This window comes from Protomyctophum bolini (assembly GCF_963924005.1).
Source record: "Protomyctophum bolini genome assembly, chromosome: 16".
Lineage (NCBI taxonomy): Eukaryota > Metazoa > Chordata > Actinopteri > Myctophiformes > Myctophidae > Protomyctophum > Protomyctophum bolini.
In genome coordinates this window covers 28,215,091-28,237,220 of record NC_137877.1, presented here as the reverse complement: position 1 = coordinate 28,237,220, position 22,130 = coordinate 28,215,091, and the positions used below count along the sequence as shown (strand labels likewise).

Genomic DNA, 22,130 nt, shown 5'->3' with positions numbered 1-22,130 from the left:
TCCTCCGTTACTTATATTTGGCACATTTATGCTTGTTTTGCACACATATTGTACCAGTGTTTGATGTATTTATATTTGCACAGTATGCACTTCAGTCAGTTGTATTTGCACACAAAGGAAAAGTCATGAGTTGAACTGGTTTATTCAAAGTATTATGAACATGGGAGTTGTTTCCTATCCAGCAGGATGGCCACTCAGCATTGGACAGTACCACCTGGGGAAACAGAGGGATGTTTGGTCATGATGGGCAAGTGCAATACAGTTAAGAATGCAATATGTGTCAGGGCAATATAGGTACAATATGTAATATGAGACTGTGTTATGGGTAATTGAATACTTACTGCTTCTGTTCTGTCTGTTCCAGTGTGTTCGGACAAAAGAGTCTCCATATTGGTCTGGACTGGACCACAGTGAAATGGCCAGGGGGTGTTTGAGTTATGCATTGGAGCTGCTAATGATAATGGGATATGTGGTTTATCTTGCAATAGTGGGCATAATTGATATTTACTTACCTGTGCAGGGATATAGATAGATAGGCTGTGATCTGTGTTATGTGGGGTTCAGAAGTGTTGCATGTTTGACCGGTAATATGGTACAATCTGCACTGATTGTTTCAGCTGCCTATAAAAGGCTGCCAGGAAGCACACACCCACTCAGTGTTAGATCAGTGAGAGGGCATGGTGGAGCTGCACACCAACATGTCCTATCTGTTTGCTGCTTGTGTCATGCCATTTTCCCTTCTTTTGGGAATAAATCACTGTGTGGCTGCATTTTACCTCCTGACTCTGTGCTCATTTCCAGCCGCTTATCATTTCCAACCCTACAGTCAGCCTCAAACGTTACTCTTTTACCTGCTTTTTTACTAACTAACATTACAAAGATGCCCAGAACATCGGGATGAACCTGTGTAGTTTATGGCTGCTCCAACAGTAGTGGCAACATAAAGAAAATGAAAAATGGTTGAGACAAAGCAGTGAAAGGTCCTGAAAGATACATAACGTCAGTCTTACCCAATACCCAATCTTTCTGTTTTAGGAACACAAGGCTGCTGTACTTTATACCTCATACTAAGCACTAAGCATCTACAAGCTCACAATGCGACGCATTGTGAGCTTGTAGATCGGCTATTTTCAATAGATTTACTACACATTTTGAACTTGTGAAATGGGACATTATGCAATATGAATACTTTTACTTTTAGTACTTTTAAGTACATTTTTATGCTGATACTTTTGTACTTTTACTCAAGTACATTTTCAATTCCGTACTTTTACTTGTAACGAAGTAGGTCTAAATTGCAGTATTGGTCATTTTACTTAGGTAAAACAATTGAGTACTTTTTCCACCACTGGATGTATGTGACAATCCACTCTCTGGAGCAGCATCAAAAACTATTTTAAAATGACATACGTATATTACGTACAACATATGTCGTCGAAAACCATGAAAAACAACATACTATTGTAGCCTATGTCATTTGACATGATTTTAAATTTTTGTTTAATCGTCGAAAACCATGAAAAACAACATACCGTAGTATGTGTCTACCCTTGACTTTTCTGCACGTTGTCTTGCACATGCTTATCTTGAGCTATTTATCAATACTATATACTAAAGTATTTATTTAAAGACCTTTTAAGCCTCGTACAAAGCCAACTCTTGTCGTGACAAATCATGACAACAAACCAAAAAAATTGGGCTGAACAAATAATTAGAAAGAAGAAGAAAACGGCAAGTTACAACACATGGAGAAATGGGGAAAATGCATTGGGAATTATTTCCTGGGCCTGGCGGCGTCATGAAAGGGGGCGGGACTGCAACGCTCTATAGACATACTTACATATTATTTGGAGTGACATGGTATTGACCATGATACAATTTACAATTTAGGCATTTAGCAGACACTCTTAATCCCGAGCGACTTACATTAAGCAAGAACAAAAAAGCATGGAAATACATCACATACATAAAAAGTAGTTTTCATGAAACATGCGTGAGCTAAGAACGTAACAGTGGAATCTCTAGTCTATATAATGAAACTATACATACCGACCTGTCACAGCCCTGTTACAGGGTTGTCAGACCATGTCACATGGATGTCAGGCCATGTCACAGCCTGGCATCCCTGTGACTGGACTGGTAACATGATGATGAAAAGCCTGCCATTCAGTGCTGTGACAGGGGCTTGATCTCTGCAGTATCTTTACAGAATTTTTAACTCAGTTTTGACATCCATATACTAGTCAATTAGTATGCGATCAAATGATATACCTTACTGTGAGGATAGGTCTGCTTCTGCCAGAGTAAAAAGTATATGTGTGTTTGTTGGGCTCATTTAATTTAAAGTTTTAACAGTACTTTTAACAGTAGTTTCTTTTTTAAAGCAAACAAATGGATATGTTTTTCTGTCTGATGAATGTATTAAGATGTTTGTATATTAATGTCTCTCTCTCTCTGTCTCTCTCTGTCTCTCTCTCTCTCTTACAGATTTAAATGGAGGAGCTGGAATGTTTGCAGGAGGAATTGGACACCCATACAGACATAAACTACTGTGCATTTAAAAAAAAAGGAAAACCGCATCTCTTCTCTCTGAAGCAATCCATTACTGACAATTAATGTCAAGCTGCACGTTGGAGCAGCTTAACGCTGCCTCGCTGGGAGAAAGATTGCTAGTGGAAGCAGAGCCTTATAAGATCCATCACATTAAAATTCACCTAAATGCAGCATAATGCCTTCAAAGGTCTCATGTTTATACCTGTTGACAGTCGTCTGCTGGGCGAGTGCGCTGTGGTACTTGAGCATATCCCGCCCGACGTCCACGTATGTCGGGCAGGTTTACGTGCCTATACGGAAGACCGTGAAACAACCCAACAAAAACAACACCTTCAGCAACATCCGCACTCGCCCCCTCAACCCACACGTCTTCGACTTCGTCATCAACGAGCCCCACAAGTGCGACGCCGTCACGCCCTTCCTCGTCATCCTGATCAGCACCACGCACAAGGAGTTCGACGCCCGCCAGGCCATCCGTGAGACCTGGGGCGATGAGAGCACATACAGCGACGTGCGCATCCTCACCGTCTTCCTGCTGGGCCGCAACACAGACAGCATCCTCAACGACATGGTGGAGCAGGAGAGCCAGATCTTCCACGACATTGTGGTGGAGGACTTTGTCGACTCCTACCACAACCTCACCCTCAAGACCATGATGGGGATGCGCTGGGTGGCCACCTTCTGCCCCAAGGCCCAGTATGTCATGAAGACGGACAGTGACATCTTCATCAACATGGACAACCTGATCTACAAGCTGCTGAAGCCCGCCACCAAGCCGCGGCGGCGGTACTTCACGGGCTACGTGATAAACGGCGGCCCTATCAGGGACATGCGCAGCAAGTGGTACATGTCCCGAGACCTGTATCCCGAGAGCAGATACCCGCCGTTCTGCTCGGGCACGGGCTACGTGTTTTCCGCGGACGTGGCGGAGCTGATCTACAAGACCTCGCAGCACACCAGGCTGCTACACCTGGAGGATGTGTATGTGGGACTGTGCCTGCGCAAGCTGGGCATTCACCCTTATCAGAACAGTGGTTTTAATCACTGGAAAATGGCCTACAGTCTGTGCCGCTACCGGCGCGTTATCACAGTCCATCAGATCCCCCCCGAGGAGATGCATCGCATTTGGAATGACATGTCCAGCAAGAAGCACCTGAGATGTTAAGAGGCATGAGGAACACACACTTCTGTTTTCCATTCTACCCTTTTTGCTCACGGCAGAATATTGTAAGAATTACAGGGCTTTTCTAAGTTTCTGTTTCATGTACTGCAAAAATCCTGAATGTCAAATTGAGAGTGTGAAAGTGGGTCCATTATAGGTCCATTTTCACAATTTCAGAGTTGACGGTTGCTTTGTGCCAGCCATTTTAGCTGAACATCTGTCTATGTATCAGTGCTGCTGGTTCCATAGTAATCATAATCTTTAATGAGTGCATAGGCTTCTAAAAGCACATGTTCTCATGTTCGTCTGTTTGTTCATTTGTTGTGTAACAAAAACAAGGTGTGTTTATTGATGATCATTTTGTTATCTGGGCTACATATCAAGTCCATTTGTAAACCAATCATTATATTTGAGATATGCATTTTAACCACATGAACCCTAGCGTCTCTATTCTGGCCTGGGCATATGTCATAATGATAGGCAAAGATTCTGCAGAAATAACTAGATCTAAAAGCTCTCTTGTAGATCCGCTGTTTTCACTATTTGATGTGCAACAAACTATATAGGGTTTAATTGGTTAAAGGTAACCATACTAAAAATAAATAAAGGTATTTGTTATGGCTGAGTGGGAACATGGCTAAATTCCCAACCCAAACTATTTTCGAGGACTGTTGAGAAGTCGGGAAATAAAGCTGGAAGTAGCTTAAGCTGCAATATGATAATGAAAAACTTACGCCAAAATGAAATGTGATTTTCATGATTTCATTTAGTTTGCAGTCGTCATTTCATAATTTCGTCTTTGTTGAACAGAAGAAAACACGAAACATTTCACTGAATCAATCATATGAATTTGCTGGTTTTTGCATTTACTGTGTAGATGCAATACATTTTCCATTTTGAGATTACTTTCCTAGGCAGGGTAATTATCGGTGTCAGCTACTTGCTTCTCATTAAACCAGCTACTGTTCTTAATGTATGTTTATGTCAACAGCTGTTTCTGCTCATCAACATTGCTGGGCATCAATAGAACTACAATATCATGTTGTGCAAGTACTTCCAAACTGTAACAAAGGCCGTTAAAGAGTGGATGTATTATCATGCGTATTTGCATATCAGTACTTACTTACTGAAGAACTGCTGTTGAAATATGGGGGGGAACTTTTATATTTTCTAGAAGGTGAATGGCTTTAAATGGCCATGTTTTGATTTCAAATGTTTTCTTAAGTTTATAGTATTATAAGCTATTGTGACATTTACTGTGAAAGCATCTATCCCAGAAGGGATTGTTGTTCTATTGTATGTTTTTATATTAAAAAACACATACTTGTATTAAAGGTTAAACTATGCCTTTTACTTTCACCAATTCCCTCAATTGTACAATTTTGTTAGTCTCAGGTTCGTCTCATGTTTAGCCAATTACTGTATTTCAAATAAATACTGTGAGAAAGAGCCCAATTTCAAGCAAAAACGTAACCATGTGTTCAATCAATAACCAAATAGGCCATGCATACTTTAATAGCAATTCTTTATTTGTTGCTCCTAGGCAGAAATTTGAAATTTGCTGATTACATAGAGAGAACAGGGATAATATGCTGACATGGCATACAGTATACATACTGTACATAGAAAACACAATAACTTACCTCTCAAAATAAAGAATTTAGTACAAGTTAAATTCACTACTTCAGTACTGAAAAAATAATTTAGAGCTACTGGACTTGTTTGGATTAACAAATGGCTCATGAACCTTTCAGGTGACGGACTGGTGACTGTGGTGAGACTACACAGAACCACACTCCTCAAATAGCTAACTTACTCACCTACTAGAAGTTGAATAGATGTCACAGTCTATTTATCTACCATTCTCTCTTTCATTCTCTCTCTCGCTCGTGCATTATTATGCGACCCATCCCATAGCGTGTGATTAATGTGATTTGAACCTCTGGCAACGTGCAGCCGTTTCGGGCAGGACAGGTGGCCTAACCCAGTGATACTCAACCTCAGGCCCGCGGGCCACATCAGGCCCGCAGGACCATTATGACTGGCCCACCAATGAAAATCTAAAAAAAAAGAAGAAAAAAAAATCTGGAAAATGAAATAAAAATAAATAAATCTGAATGAAGTTATCTTTAATTACATTATTATAAGTAATACTGTTAGAGTTGTACTATTACTTGAACGAAAATAAAAGCTTGGGGGGGGGGGGGATGCAATGCAAATGAAAGACATATACTGTGTATCCCTATTCCCTGACATAATTTTATAGCTAAACGGACAGAATTCTATTTTATTTGAATGATGAAACCCAGCTGCCATTAATAGTTGGAAATGGAAATGGAAATTGCGGAAATTGCGGAAATTGTGGAAATGGAAATTGCGGAAATGGTGGAAATGGAAATTGCTGAAATTGCAGAAATTGCGGAAATGGAAAAACACATACTTGTATTGCCTGGCCCCTACCCTTCCTACTCTCCTCCTGCCTGGCCCCTCCCCTTCTTACTCTCCTCCCATTCCTACTCTATCCCTGCCTGGCCCCTCCCCTTCCTACTATCCCTATGCCTGGCCCCTCCCCTTCCTACTATCCCCCTGCCTGGCCCCTCCCCTTCATACTCTCCTCCTGCCTGGCCCCTCCCCTTCCTACTATCCTCCTGCCTGACCCCTCCCCTTCCGACTCTACTCCTGCATGACCCCTCTCCTTCCTACTCTCTCCCTGCCTGGCCCCTCCCCTTCCTACTCTCCCCCTGCCTGGCCCTCCCCTTCCTACTCTCTTCCTACCTGACCCCTACTCTCTTCCTACCTGACCCCTACTGTCTTCCTACTCTCCTCCTACCTGACCCCTACTGTCTTCCTACTCTCCTCCTACCTGACCACCCTGCTCTCCTCCTACCTGAACCTTACTCTCCTCCTACCTCACCCATACTCTCCTCCTGCCTGACCTCTACTCTCCTCCTACCTGACCACCCTGCTCTCCTCCTAACGGAACCCTACTCTCCTCCTACCTGACCCCTACTCTCCTCCTACCTGCAACCTACTCTCCTCCTACCTGCCCCTACTCTAGGTGTTGGTGATTTGAACCAGCATACTTGTACTAGGTATTCTATGGATATCATCTGATTTATCCACTGGGCCACTCCAACTCTAGGTGTCAGTGATTTGAACCATCACCGCCTACTAGGAGTGAGTCGGGTTCGAACCGGCACACTTCTACTAGGTATACTACGGATATCATTTGACTTATCCACTGGGCCATTGAGGCGCACAAACATGGTGAATTTCTGGGCTGCTTTAAAGTTGTCCTTCTGGAAATCAGTGTGTAAAGCCGTTTTTCATCAATTTTGAGGATTTGAAAAAAATGAAAAAATGAAAAAAACGATGGGTTATAGCCCATGTTTTTTTTAATTTTGAAAAAAAAGTTATCCTTGTTTCTCATCATTTTGGACCAGCCCATATCGTACGGCATACTATAGCACGCCGTTTTTCATCATTTTTGAGGATTTGAAAAAAAATGAAAAAAACGATGGGTTATAGCCCATGTTTTTTGAAATTTTGAAAAAAAAAGTTATCCTCGTTTCTCATCATTTTGGACCATGGGCTATAGCCCATATCGTACGGCATACTATAGCACGCCGTTTTTCATCATTTTTGAGGATTTGAAAAAAATGAAAAAATGAAAAAAACGATGGGTTATAGCCCATGTTTTTTGAAATTTTGAAAAAAAAAAACTTATCCTCGTTTCTCATCATTTTGGACCATGGGCTATAGCCCATATCGTTCTAGTCAGGGTTCTAGTCTCCTGAAGAACATTTTCACTGTCCATCTAAATTCTAAAAGGCTGGTTAAATGAGACATGGGCTATAACCCATCGTTTTTTTCATATTTTCATTATTTTCAAATCCTCAAAAACGATGAAAAGCGGCGTGCTATAGTATGCCGTACGATATGGGCTATAGCCCATGGTCCAAAATGATGAGAAATGAGGATAACTCAAATTGTCGTAGTGGTTAAGATGTTGGCTTTCCACGTGGGAGACCAGGGTTCGATTCCCGGCTTTTACACTATCATACAAAAGACCTCAACAGCGCTAAGAAAGATCTGATTAATATGATGCTGTGTTATTTAAACTTTACTAACTGAAGGCTAACGAACAAAAGATCACTTCAAAATTACCAGGAGACTTTGCCTGAGAGTGTCTGACTGATGGTGCAGTGGTCTAATCATCAGGGTTTCAGTAAAGACATTCCATGTTCAAGGCCTGTTCCTCCTACAGCTCAATGCTGCAGTAATTTGAACTTTTCAAGGCTAGAATAAAAAATAAAAACTCAAAAGCACCCGGAGACATCTGCTGAATGCCCAAAGGTGCCGTGGTGTAATGGTGTGGAGCGCTTGGCCCGATGCCTCTGCTACAGTCAGTTGGCCGGTTCAAGTCCCATGTCATGACATCAAGGTGCTGGAGGACCATCGGGAGTTCCTCCTACAGCTCAATGCTGCAGGAATTTGAATTTTTCAAGGCTAGAATCAAAAATTAAAACTCAAAAGCACCCGGAGACATCTGCTGAATGCCCAAAGGTGCTGTGGCGTAATGGTGTGGAGCGCTTGGCCCGATGCCTCTGCTACAGTCAGTTGGCCGGTTCAAGTCCCATGTCATGACATCAAGGTGCTGGAGGACCATCGGGAGTTCCTCCTACAGCTCAATGCTGCAGTAATTTGAACTTTTCAAGGCTAGAATAAAAAATAAAAACTCAAAAGCACCCGGAGACATCTGCTAAATGCCCAAAGGTGCCGTGGTGTAATGGTGTGGAGCGCTTGGCCCGTTGCCTCTGCTACAGTCAGTTGGCCGGTTCAAGTCCCATGTCATGACATCAAGGTGCTGAAGGACCATCGGGAGTTCCTCCTACAGCTCAATGCTGCATTAATTTGAACTTTTCAAGGCTAGAATAAAAAATAAAAACTCAAAAGCACCCGGAGACATCTGCTGAATGCCCAAAGGTGCCGTGGCGTAATGGTGTGGAGCGCTTGGCCCGTTGCCTCTGCTACAGTCAGTTGGCCGGTTCAAGTCCCATGTCATGACATCAAGGTGCTGGAGGACCATCGGGAGTTCCTCCTACAGCTCAATGCTGCAGTAATTTGAATTTTTCAAGGCTAGAATCAAAAATTAAAACTCAAAAGCACCCGGAGACATCTGCTGAATGCCCAAAGGTGCTGTGGCGTAATGGTGTGGAGCGCTTGGCCCGATGCCTCTGCTACAGTCAGTTGGCCGGTTCAAGTCTCATGTCATGACATCAAGGTGCTGGAGGACCATCGGGAGTTCCTCCTACAGCTCAATGCTGCAGTAATTTGAACTTTTCAAGGCTAGAATAAAAAATAAAAACTCAAAAGCACCCGGAGACATCTGCTAAATGCCCAAAGGTGCCGTGGTGTAATGGTGTGGAGCGCTTGGCCCGTTGCCTCTGCTACAGTCAGTTGGCCGGTTCAAGTCCCATGTCATGACATCAAGGTGCTGAAGGACCATCGGGAGTTCCTCCTACAGCTCAATGCTGCATTAATTTGAACTTTTCAAGGCTAGAATAAAAAATAAAAACTCAAAAGCACCCGGAGACATCTGCTGAATGCCCAAAGGTGCCGTGGCGTAATGGTGTGGAGCGCTTGGCCCGTTGCCTCTGCTACAGTCAGTTGGCCGGTTCAAGTCCCATGTCATGACATCAAGGTGCTGGAGGACCATCGGGAGACGGTGCTCTCTCCCCCTGTTTGCTGAGATGTAACGGTTGGGGCTTATATCTGAAAGAACCCTGTCCAGCTAATCTTTTACCATGAAAATGTCCAATTTAACATACTCTTACCACCTCTCAGTGTGCCATTTTCCAACTGGCCTGGAAGCCAGACATAAAAGAGGGACTTTCCAACCAAGTTTTGGGCCACCTCAATTTCCCAAATTAGCAATTTCCGCAATTTGCAATTTCCAATTTCCGCAATTTGCAATTTCCTCAATTTCCGCAATTTCCAATTTCCCAAATTTGCAATTTCCGCAATTTGCAATTTCCGCAATTTGCAATTTCCGCAATTTGCAATTTTCAATTTCCGCAATTTGCAATTTCCAATTTCCCAAATTTGCAATTTCCGCAATTTCCGCAATTTTTAATTTCCGCAATTTGCAGTTTTTCATTGTCAAATTCATATAGTCACAGACTATTCTGTCAGATGATGGGCCAAAATGCATTGCTATTTATTTTTAAAAGTTTGACCTAATTCTTATCTGTAAAACTTTAGGTGGACAGGGTTCTTTCAAACATAACCCCCAAATGCTACTTTTCAGGAAACAGGGGGAGAGAGCACCGTCTCCCGATGGTCCTCCAGCACCTTGATGTCATGACATGGGACTTGAACCGGCCAACCAACTGTAGCAGAGGCATCGGGCCAAGCGCTCCACACCATTACGCCACGGCACCTTTGGGCATTCAGCAGATGTCTCCGGGTGCTTTTGAGTTTCTATTTTTTATTCTAGCCTTGAAAAGTTCCAATTACTGCAGCATTGAGCTGTAGGAGGAACAGGCCTTGAACATGGAATGTCTGTACTGAAACCCTGATGATTAGACCACTGCACCATCAGTCAGACACTCTCAGGCAAAGTCTCCTGGTAATTTTGAAGTGATCTTTTGTTCGTTAGCCTTCAGTTAGTAAAGTTTAAATAACACAGCATCATATTAATCAGATCTTTCTTAGCGCTGTTGAGGTCTTCTTTTGTATGATAGTGTAACAGCCGGGAATCGAACCCTGGTCTCCCACGTGGAAAGCCAACATCTTAACGACTACTACAATTAGAGTTATCCCCATTTCTCATCATTTTGGACCATGGGCTATAGCCCATATCGTACGGCATACTATAGCACGCCGTTTTTCATCATTTTTGAGGATTTGAAAATAATGAAAATATGAAAAAAACGATGGGTTATAGCCCATGTTTTTTGAAATTTTGAAAAAAAAAGTTATCCTCGTTTCTCATCATTTTGGACCATGGGCTATAGCCCATATCGTACGGCATACTATAGCACGCCGTTTTTCATGATTTTTGAGGATTTGAAAAAAATGAAAAAAACGATGGGTTATAGCCCATGTTTTTTGAAATTTTGAAAAAAAAAGTTATCCTCGTTTCTCATCATTTTGGACCATGGGCTATAGCCCATATCGTACGGCATACTATAGCACGCCGTTTTTCATCATTTTTGAGGATTTGAAAAAAATGAAAAAATGAAAAAAACGATGGGTTATAGCCCATGTTTTTTGAAATTTTGAAAAAAAAAACTTATCCTCGTTTCTCATCATTTTGGACCATGGGCTATAGCCCATATCGTTCTAGTCAGGGTTCTAGTCTCCTGAAGAACATTTTCACTGTCCATCTAAATTCTAAAAGGCTGGTTAAATGAGACATGGGCTATAACCCATCGTTTTTTTCATATTTTCATTATTTTCAAATCCTCAAAAACGATGAAAAGCGGCGTGCTATAGTATGCCGTACGATATGGGCTATAGCCCATGGTCCAAAATGATGAGAAATGAGGATAACTCAAATTGTCGTAGTGGTTAAGATGTTGGCTTTCCACGTGGGAGACCAGGGTTCGATTCCCGGCTGTTACACTATCATACAAAAGACCTCAACAGCGCTAAGAAAGATCTGATTAATATGATGCTGTGTTATTTAAACTTTACTAACTGAAGGCTAACGAACAAAAGATCACTTCAAAATTACCAGGAGACTTTGCCTGAGAGTGTCTGACTGATGGTGCAGTGGTCTAATCATCAGGGTTTCAGTAAAGACATTCCATGTTCAAGGCCTGTTCCTCCTACAGCTCAATGCTGCAGTAATTTGAACTTTTCAAGGCTAGAATAAAAAATAAAAACTCAAAAGCACCCGGAGACATCTGCTGAATGCCCAAAGGTGCCGTGGTGTAATGGTGTGGAGCGCTTGGCCCGATGCCTCTGCTACAGTCAGTTGGCCGGTTCAAGTCCCATGTCATGACATCAAGGTGCTGGAGGACCATCGGGAGTTCCTCCTACAGCTCAATGCTGCAGTAATTTGAACTTTTCAAGGCTAGAATCAAAAATTAAAACTCAAAAGCACCCGGAGACATCTGCTGAATGCCCAAAGGTGCCGTGGCGTAATGGTGTGGAGCGCTTGGCCCGATGTCTCTGCTACAGTCAGTTGGCCGGTTCAAGTCCCATGTCATGACATCAAGGTGCTGGAGGACCATCGGGAGTTCCTCCTACAGCTCAATGCTGCAGTAATTTGAACTTTTCAAGGCTAGAATAAAAAATAAAAACTCAAAAGCACCCGGAGACATCTGCTAAATGCCCAAAGGTGCCGTGGTGTAATGGTGTGGAGCGCTTGGCCCGTTGCCTCTGCTACAGTCAGTTGGCCGGTTCAAGTCCCATGTCATGACATCAAGGTGCTGAAGGACCATCGGGAGTTCCTCCTACAGCTCAATGCTGCAGTAATTTGAACTTTTCAAGGCTAGAATAAAAAATTAAAACTCAAAAGCACCCGGAGACATCTGCTGAATGCCCAAAGGTGCCGTGGCGTAATGGTGTGGAGCGCTTGGCCCGTTGCCTCTGCTACAGTCAGTTGGCCGGTTCAAGTCCCATGTCATGACATCAAGGTGCTGGAGGACCATCGGGAGACGGTGCTCTCTCCCCCTGTTTCCTGAGATGTAACGGTTGGGGCTTATATCTGAAAGAACCCTGTCCAGCTAATCTTTTACCATGAAAATGTCCAATTTAACATACTCTTACCACCTCTCAGTGTGCCATTTTCCAACTGGCCTGGAAGCCAGACATAAAAGAGGGACTTTCCAACCAAGTTTTGGGCCACCTCAATTTCCGCAATTTGCAATTTCCGCAATTTGCAATTTCCAATTTCCGCAATTTGCAATTTCCTCAATTTCCGCAATTTCCGCAATTTCCGCAAATTCCATTTCCGCAATTTCCGCAATTTCCATTTCCGCAATTTCGCAATTTCCGCAATTACCATTTCCGCAATTTCCGCAATTACAATTTCCGCAATTTCCGCAATTCTGCAATTTCCGCAATTTCCATTTCCGCAATTTGCTGAAATTGCGGAATAAATGAAAAAAAAACGATGGGTTATAGCCCATGTTTTTTGAAATTTTGAAAAAAAAAATTATCCTCGTTTCTCATCATTTTGGACGGTGGGCTATAGCCTATATCGTACGGCATAACCCCCAACCGTTACTTTTCAGGAAACAGGGGGAGAGAGCACCGTCTCCCGATGGTCCTTCCCAGCACCTTGATGTCATGACATGGGACTTGAACCGGCCAACTGTCTGAAGCTGGCAACTGGGTCAAGCGCTCCACACCATTGAGCCAAGGCACCTTGGGGCATTCAGCAGATGTCTCCTGGTGCTTTTGAGTTTTTATTTTTTATTCAAGAAAGTCAGTGTGCAAAGCAAAGCATCACAGAGACACATGAATAATGTGGGATTTGAACCTTGGACCTGTGGATCACAACTAAGTACAGCCACTCATCACACTGAGCTAACTGCTGGTTACTACAACACAGCTTTTCTGTGCTAGTTGATGTTAGTGTGGAATGCAAAGTGTCAGTAAAGATTTGAGTATGTCGGGGTTCGAACCGGCACACTTCTACTAGGTATACTACGGATATCATTTGACTTATCCGTTGGTCCACTGAGGCACACAATCATTGGGAATTTCTGTGCTGCTTTAAAGTTGTCCTTCTGAAAGTCAGTGTGCAAAGCAAAGCATCACAGAGACACATGAATAATGTGGGATTTGAACCCTGGACCTGTGGATCACAAACACAGACACTCATCACACTGAGCTAACTGCTGGTTACTACAACACAGCTTTTCTGTGCTAGTTGATGTTAAGGATCCGGAACAATTCTCTCTGTTTTACCCCTGCCCTTATTGGCCGCCCAAAAGCATGCAGGTGTGGTATCTATATTTCATGATATTCATATATAAGCCATGTTAAAATGTCCGACTTACACATTTGGTCACTGTGCTAAGGGCATGCTAAATAAGTCAACTGTCACTATCTGCAGTCACTGTGTCTGCAGAGGCCTGTCTTTGATATTTAAAGTCAAGGTGTCGTGGGCCTTAGTCAAGTAGCTTGGCCTGGCCAGGTGTGATAGGGAACTTAGCATTCTATTGTATCCAGGAGAGACCTTTGCTTACCAAGTGGCAATATGTTGATGAATACCGGTATGTAAAGTTTCAGTCTCCACCTCCATATATCTGTGTCTATGCAAAAACACTGTATATATGTCCTGTAAAATGCAAGGTTTAGGGAGTCTTAAACTGGCCGCGGCAGCTGTTCAGTACGAGGGAGTCCCTGAGCTCCAGGCTCAGGGACAATGGCGAAGCTCTCTGTCTTGGTCTCGGTTGCAATAAAATGATCGACTCTACACTACACTTCAGAACACTCTCTGCCTGCCTTCATTCGTCCGGTGCTTTTGACTACAGCCTACAGCCTGCCGTATTGCTTAGCCGTTTCTGTCTCAAATAGATAGAATTATAGTCAGTGTAAAGGGAGAAATTACACGACACAGGCTCCCATTGGCCCGTGAGTTCCAACCTCTCGGCCAACGGGATATTGCCCCTGTGTTTCGATCGCGTTGCCACGTCTGCTCGTATCAAGCCTGGCTTCGTCCACTGAAAACGTTTTTTTTTCGGGAACATTTTTCTGATTTTATTTGACTTGATTATGTTGTTCTTATTTGCTTGTTGTACTGTCTTGTTTTAATTATGATTTATTTTATTGTGTCACTGTACAGCACTTTGTAACATTGTTAAGAAAGGTGCTTTATAAATAAAATTTACTTACTTACTTACACAAGGCAGGTCGCTGGTTTCCGTGGCAAAACATGGCAACGACCCAATGTTGTGATTTCTCTGCATGCATGCAATTAAAATGAATGACCACTAGGTGTCGTCAATGCACAGCGTCTGATCAATAGTTGAAATGTCAATTTTGATTGATTGATTGATTGAAATATTTATTAACAGTTTGCAGAATTACAGTAGGCCTACATTTCAAGCACAAACTCAATACAAAGACTGTTAACTGTGAGTGGACAACCCAATTAAGCCTTACACTTACAAATGCCGTACGGTAGGGGCTATAGCCCATGTTCAAAAATGATGAAAAATGAGGATAACATTTTTTTCAAAAATTCAAAAAACGATGGGCTATAACCCATGTTTTTTGAAATTTTGAATTTTCTTCAAATCCTCAAAAATGATGAAAAACAGCGTGCTATAGTATGCCGTACGGTAGGAGCTATAGCCCATGTTCAAAAATGATGAAAAATGAGGATAACATTTTTTTCAAAAATACAAAAAACGATGGGCTATAACCCATGTTTTTTGAAATTTAGAATTTTCTTCAAATCCTCAAAAATGATGAAAAACGGCGTGCTATAGTATGCCGTACGGTAGGGGCTATAGCCCATGTTCAAAAATGATGAAAAATGAGGATAACATTTTTTTCAAAAATTCAAAAAACGATGGGCTATAACCCATGTTTTTTGAAATTTTGAATTTTCTTCAAATCCTCAAAAATGATGAAAAACGGCGCGCTATAGTATGCCGTACGGTAGGGGCTATAGCCCATGTTCAAAAATGATGAAAAATGAGGATAACATTTTTTTCAAAAATTCAAAAACAATGGGCTATAACCCATGTTTTTTGAAATTTTGAATTTTCTTCAAATCCTCAAAAATGATGAAAAACGGCGTGCTATAGTATGCCGTACGGTAGGGGCTATAGCCCATGTTCAAAAATGATGAAAAATGAGGATAACATTTTTTTCAAAAATTCAAAAAACGATGGGCTATAACCCATGTTTTTTGAAATTTTGAATTTTCTTCAAATCCTCAAAAATGATGAAAAACGGCGTGCTATATATAGTATGCCGTACGGTAGGGGCTATAGCCCATGTTCAAAAATGATGAAAAATGAGGATAACATTTTTTTCAAAAATTCAAAAAACGATGGGCTATAACCCATGTTTTTTGAAATTTTGAATTTTCTTCAAATCCTCAAAAATGATGAAAAACGGCGTGCTATAGTATGCCGTACGGTAGGGGCTATAGCCCATGTTCAAAAATGATGAAAAATGAGGATAACATTTTTTTTTTTAATTCAAAAAACAATGGGCTATAACCCATGTTTTTTGAAATTTTGAATTTTCTTCAAATCCTCAAAAATGATGAAAAACGGCGTGCTATAGTATGCCGTACGGTAGGGGCTATAGCCCATGTTCAAAAATGATGAAAAATGAGGATAACATTTTTTTCAAAAATTCAAAAAACGATGGGCTATAACCCATGTTTTTTGAAAATTTGAATTTTCTTCAAATCCTCAAAAATGATGAAAAACGGCGTGCTATAGTATGCCGTACGGTAGGGGCTATAGCCCATGTTCAAAAATGATGAAAAATGAGGATAACATTTTTTTCAAAAATTCAAAAAACGATGGGCTATAACCCATGTTTTTTGAAATTTTGAATTTTCTTCAAATCCTCAAAAATGATGAAAAACGGCGTGCTATAGTATGCCGTACGGTAGGGGCTATAGCCCATGTTCAAAAATGATGAAAAATGAGGATAACATTTTTTTCAAAAATTCAAAAAACGATGGGCTATAACCCATGTTTTTTGAAATTTTGAATTTTCTTCAAATCCTCAAAAATGATGAAAAACGGCGTGCTATAGTATGCCGTACGGTAGGGGCTATAGCCCATGTTCAAAAATGATGAAAAATGAGGATAACATTTTTTTCAAAAATTAAAAAAACGATGGGCTATAACCCATGTTTTTTGAAATTTTGAATTTTCTTCAAATCCTCAAAAATGATGAAAAACGGCGTGCTATAGTATGCCGTACGGTAGGGGCTATAGCCCATGTTCAAAAATGATGAAAAATGAGGATAACAATTTTTTTTTAAATTCAAAAAACGATGGGCTATAACCCATGTTTTTTGAAATTTTGAATTTTCTTCAAATCCTCAAAAATGATGAAAAACGGCGTGCTATAGTATGCCGTACGGTAGGGGCTATAGCCCATGTTCAAAAATGATGAAAAATGAGGATAATTTTTTTTTCAAAAATTCAAAAAACGATGGGCTATAACCCATGTTTTTTGAAATTTTGAATTTTCTTCAAATCCTCAAAAATGATGAAAAACGGCGTGCTATAGTATGCCGTACGGTAGGGGCTATAGCCCATGTTCAAAAATGATGAAAAATGAGGATAACATTTTTTTCAAAAATTCAAAAACAATGGGCTATAACCCATGTTTTTTGAAATTTTGAATTTTCTTCAAATCCTCAAAAATGATGAAAAACGGCGTGCTCTAGTATGCCGTACGGTAGGGGCTATAGCCCATGTTCAAAAATGATGAAAAATGAGGATAACATTTTTTTCAAAAATTCAAAAAACGATGGGCTATAACCCATGTTTTTTTAAATTTTGAATTTTCTTCAAATCCTCAAAAATGATGAAAAACGGCGTGCTATAGTATGCCGTACGGTAGGGGCTATAGCCCATGTTCAAAAATGATGAAAAATGAGGATAACAATTTTTTCAAAAATTCAAAAAACGATGGGCTATAACCCATGTTTTTTGAAAATTTGAATTTTCTTCAAATCCTCAAAAATGATGAAAAACGGCGTGCTATAGTATGCCGTACGGTAGGGGCTATAGCCCATGTTCAAAAATGATGAAAAATGAGGATAACATTTTTTTCAAAAATTCAAAAAACGATGGGCTATAACCCATGTTTTTTGAAATTTTGAATTTTCTTCAAATCCTCAAAAATGATGAAAAACGGCGTGCTATAGTATGCCGTACGGTAGGGGCTATAGCCCATGTTCAAAAATGATGAAAAATGAGGATAACATTTTTTTCAAAAATTAAAAAAACGATGGGCTATAACCCATGTTTTTTGAAATTTTGAATTTTCTTCAAATCCTCAAAAATGATGAAAAACGGCGTGCTATAGTATGCCGTACGGTAGGGGCTATAGCCCATGTTCAAAAATGATGAAAAATGAGGATAACAAATTTTTTTTAAATTCAAAAAACGATGGGCTATAACCCATGTTTTTTGAAATTTTGAATTTTCTTCAAATCCTCAAAAATGATGAAAAACGGCGTGCTATAGTATGCCGTACGGTAGGGGCTATAGCCCATGTTCAAAAATGATGAAAAATGAGGATAATTTTTTTTTCAAAAATTCAAAAAACGATGGGCTATAACCCATGTTTTTTGAAATTTTGAATTTTCTTCAAATCCTCAAAAATGATGAAAAACGGCGTGCTATAGTATGCCGTACGGTAGGGGCTATAGCCCATGTTCAAAAATGATGAAAAATGAGGATAACATTTTTTTCAAAAATTCAAAAACAATGGGCTATAACCCATGTTTTTTGAAATTTTGAATTTTCTTCAAATCCTCAAAAATGATGAAAAACGGCGTGCTCTAGTATGCCGTACGGTAGGGGCTATAGCCCATGTTCAAAAATGATGAAAAATGAGGATAACATTTTTTTCAAAAATTCAAAAAACGATGGGCTATAACCCATGTTTTTTTAAATTTTGAATTTTCTTCAAATCCTCAAAAATGATGAAAAACGGCGTGCTATAGTATGCCGTACGGTAGGGGCTATAGCCCATGTTCAAAAATGATGAAAAATGAGGATAACAATTTTTTCAAAAATTCAAAAAACGATGGGCTATAACCCATGTTTTTTGAAAATTTGAATTTTCTTCAAATCCTCAAAAATGATGAAAAACGGCGTGCTATAGTATGCCGTACGGTAGGGGCTATAGCCCATGTTCAAAAATGATGAAAAATGAGGATAACATTTTTTTCAAAAATTCAAAAAACGATGGGCTATAACCCATGTTTTTTGAAATTTTGAATTTTCTTCAAATCCTCAAAAATGATGAAAAACGGCGTGCTATAGTATGCCGTACGGTAGGGGCTATAGCCCATGTTCAAAAATGATGAAAAATGAGGATAACATTTTTTTCAAAAATTAAAAAAACGATGGGCTATAACCCATGTTTTTTGAAATTTTGAATTTTCTTCAAATCCTCAAAAATGATGAAAAACGGCGTGCTATAGTATGCCGTACGGTAGGGGCTATAGCCCATGTTCAAAAATGATGAAAAATGAGGATAACAATTTTTTTTTAAATTCAAAAAACGATGGGCTATAACCCATGTTTTTTGAAATTTTGAATTTTCTTCAAATCCTCAAAAATGATGAAAAACGGCGTGCTATAGTATGCCGTACGGTAGGGGCTATAGCCCATGTTCAAAAATGATGAAAAATGAGGATAATTTTTTTTTCAAAAATTCAAAAAACGATGGGCTATAACCCATGTTTTTTGAAATTTTGAATTTTCTTCAAATCCTCAAAAATGATGAAAAACGGCGTGCTATAGTATGCCGTACGGTAGGGGCTATAGCCCATGTTCAAAAATGATGAAAAATGAGGATAACATTTTTTTCAAAAATTCAAAAACAATGGGCTATAACCCATGTTTTTTGAAATTTTGAATTTTCTTCAAATCCTCAAAAATGATGAAAAACGGCGTGCTCTAGTATGCCGTACGGTAGGGGCTATAGCCCATGTTCAAAAATGATGAAAAATGAGGATAACATTTTTTTCAAAAATTCAAAAAACGATGGGCTATAACCCATGTTTTTTGAAATTTTGAATTTTCTTCAAATCCTCAAAAATGATGAAAAACGGCGTGCTATAGTATGCCGTACGGTAGGGGCTATAGCCCATGTTCAAAAATGATGAAAAATGAGGATAACAATTTTTTCAAAAATTCAAAAAACGATGGGCTATAACCCATGTTTTTTGAAAATTTGAATTTTCTTCAAATCCTCAAAAATGATGAAAAACGGCGTGCTATAGTATGCCGTACGGTAGGGGCTATAGCCCATGTTCAAAAATGATGAAAAATGAGGATAACATTTTTTTCAAAAATTCAAAAAACGATGGGCTATAACCCATGTTTTTTGAAATTTTGAATTTTCTTCAAATCCTCAAAAATGATGAAAAACGGCGTGCTATAGTATGCCGTACGGTAGGGGCTATAGCCCATGTTCAAAAATGATGAAAAATGAGGATAACATTTTTTTCAAAAATTCAAAAAACGATGGGCTATAACACATGTTTTTTGAAATTTTGAATTTTCTTCAAATCCTCAAAAATTATGAAAAACGGCGTGCTATAGTATGCCGTACGGTAGGGGCTATAGCCCATGTTCAAAAATGATGAAAAATGAGGATAACATTTTTTTCAAAAATTCAAAAACAATGGGCTATAACCCATGTTTTTTGAAATTTTGAATTTTCTTCAAATCCTCAAAAATGATGAAAAACGGCGTGCTATAGTATGCCGTACGGTAGGGGCTATAGCCCATGTTCAAAAATGATGAAAAATGAGGATAACATTTTTTTCAAAAATTCAAAAAACGATGGGCTATAACCCATGTTTTTTGAAATTTTGAATTTTCTTCAAATCCTCAAAAATGATGAAAAACGGCGTGCTATAGTATGCCGTACGGTAGGGGCTATAGCCCATGTTCAAAAATGATGAAAAATGAGGATAACATTTTTTTTTAATTCAAAAAACAATGGGCTATAACCCATGTTTTTTGAAATTTTGAATTTTCTTCAAATCCTCAAAAATGATGAAAAACGGCGTGCTATAGTATGCCGTACGGTAGGGGCTATAGCCCATGTTCAAAAATGATGAAAAATGAGGATAACATTTTTTTCAAAAATTCAAAAAACGATGGGCTATAACCCATGTTTTTTGAAATTTTGAATTTTCTTCAAATCCTAAAAAATGATGAAAAACGGCGTGCTATAGTATGCCGTACGGTAGGGGCTATAGCCCATGTTCAAAAATGATGAAAAATGAGGATAACAATTTTTTCAAAAATTCAAAAAACGATGGGCTATAACCCATGTTTTTTGAAAATTTGAATTTTCTTCAAATCCTCAAAAATGATGAAAAACGGCGTGCTATAGTATGCCGTACGGTAGGGGCTATAGCCCATGTTCAAAAATGATGAAAAATGAGGATAACATTTTTTTCAAAAATTCAAAAACAATGGGCTATAACCCATGTTTTTTGAAATTTTGAATTTTCTTCAAATCCTCAAAAATGATGAAAAACGGCGTGCTATAGTATGCCGTACGGTAGGGGCTATAGCCCGTGTTCAAAAATGATGAAAAATGAGGATAACATTTTTTTCAAAAATTCAAAAAACGATGGGCTATAACCCATGTTTTTTGAAATTTTGAATTTTCTTCAAATCCTCAAAAATGATGAAAAACGGCGTGCTATAGTATGCCGTACGGTAGGGGCTATAGCCCATGTTCAAAAATGATGAAAAATGAGGATAACATTTTTTTTTTTAATTCAAAAAACAATGGGCTATAACCCATGTTTTTTGAAATTTTGAATTTTCTTCAAATCCTCAAAAATGATGAAAAACGGCGTGCTATAGTATGCCGTACGGTAGGGGCTATAGCCCATGTTCAAAAATGATGAAAAATGAGGATAACATTTTTTTCAAAAATTCAAAAAACGATGGGCTATAACCCATGTTTTTTGAAAATTTGAATTTTCTTCAAATCCTCAAAAATGATGAAAAACGGCGTGCTATAGTATGCCGTACGGTAGGGGCTATAGCCCATGTTCAAAAATGATGAAAAATGAGGATAACATTTTTTTCAAAAATTCAAAAAACGATGGGCTATAACCCATGTTTTTTTAAATTTTGAAATTTCTTCAAATCCTCAAAAATGATGAAAAACGGCGTGCTATAGTATGCCGTACGGTAGGGGCTATAGCCCATGTTCAAAAATGATGAAAAATGAGGATAACATTTTTTTTTTAATTCAAAAAACAATGGGCTATAACCCATGTTTTTTGAAATTTTGAATTTTCTTCAAATCCTCAAAAATGATGAAAAACGGCGTGCTATAGTATGCCGTACGGTAGGGGCTATAGCCCATGTTCAAAAATGATGAAAAATGAGGATAACATTTTTTTCAAAAATTCAAAAAACGATGGGCTATAACCCATGTTTTTTGAAATTTTGAATTTTCTTCAAATCCTCAAAAATGATGAAAAACGGCGTGCTATAGTATGCCGTACGGTAGGGGCTATAGCCCATGTTCAAAAATGATGAAAAATGAGGATAACATTTTTTTCAAAAAATCAAAAAACGATGGGCTATAACCCATGTTTTTTGAAATTTTGAATTTTCTTCAAATCCTCAAAAATGATGAAAAACGGCGTGCTATAGTATGCCGTACGGTAGGAGCTATAGCCCATGTTCAAAAATGA

At 39.4% G+C, this 22,130-nt stretch overlaps 2 protein-coding genes across 2 annotated transcripts in view; both read left to right on the top strand.

Moving 5' to 3' along the window:
- b3galt1b (UDP-Gal:betaGlcNAc beta 1,3-galactosyltransferase, polypeptide 1b) overlaps nt 1-4,501 on the top strand; it is a 52,638-nt gene extending 48,137 nt beyond the window's left edge. The window contains exon 2 of the mRNA XM_080785153.1: nt 2,488-4,501. Coding sequence (XP_080641279.1) covers nt 2,729-3,718 — 990 coding nt within the window. The 5' untranslated portion in view covers nt 2,488-2,728 and the 3' untranslated portion in view covers nt 3,719-4,501. The remainder of the gene's footprint in view (nt 1-2,487) is intronic.
- Nucleotides 1-22,130, top strand: part of LOC308331277 (CASP8 and FADD-like apoptosis regulator) — a 265,394-nt gene that overhangs the window by 122,722 nt on the left and 120,542 nt on the right. The window lies entirely within an intron of this gene.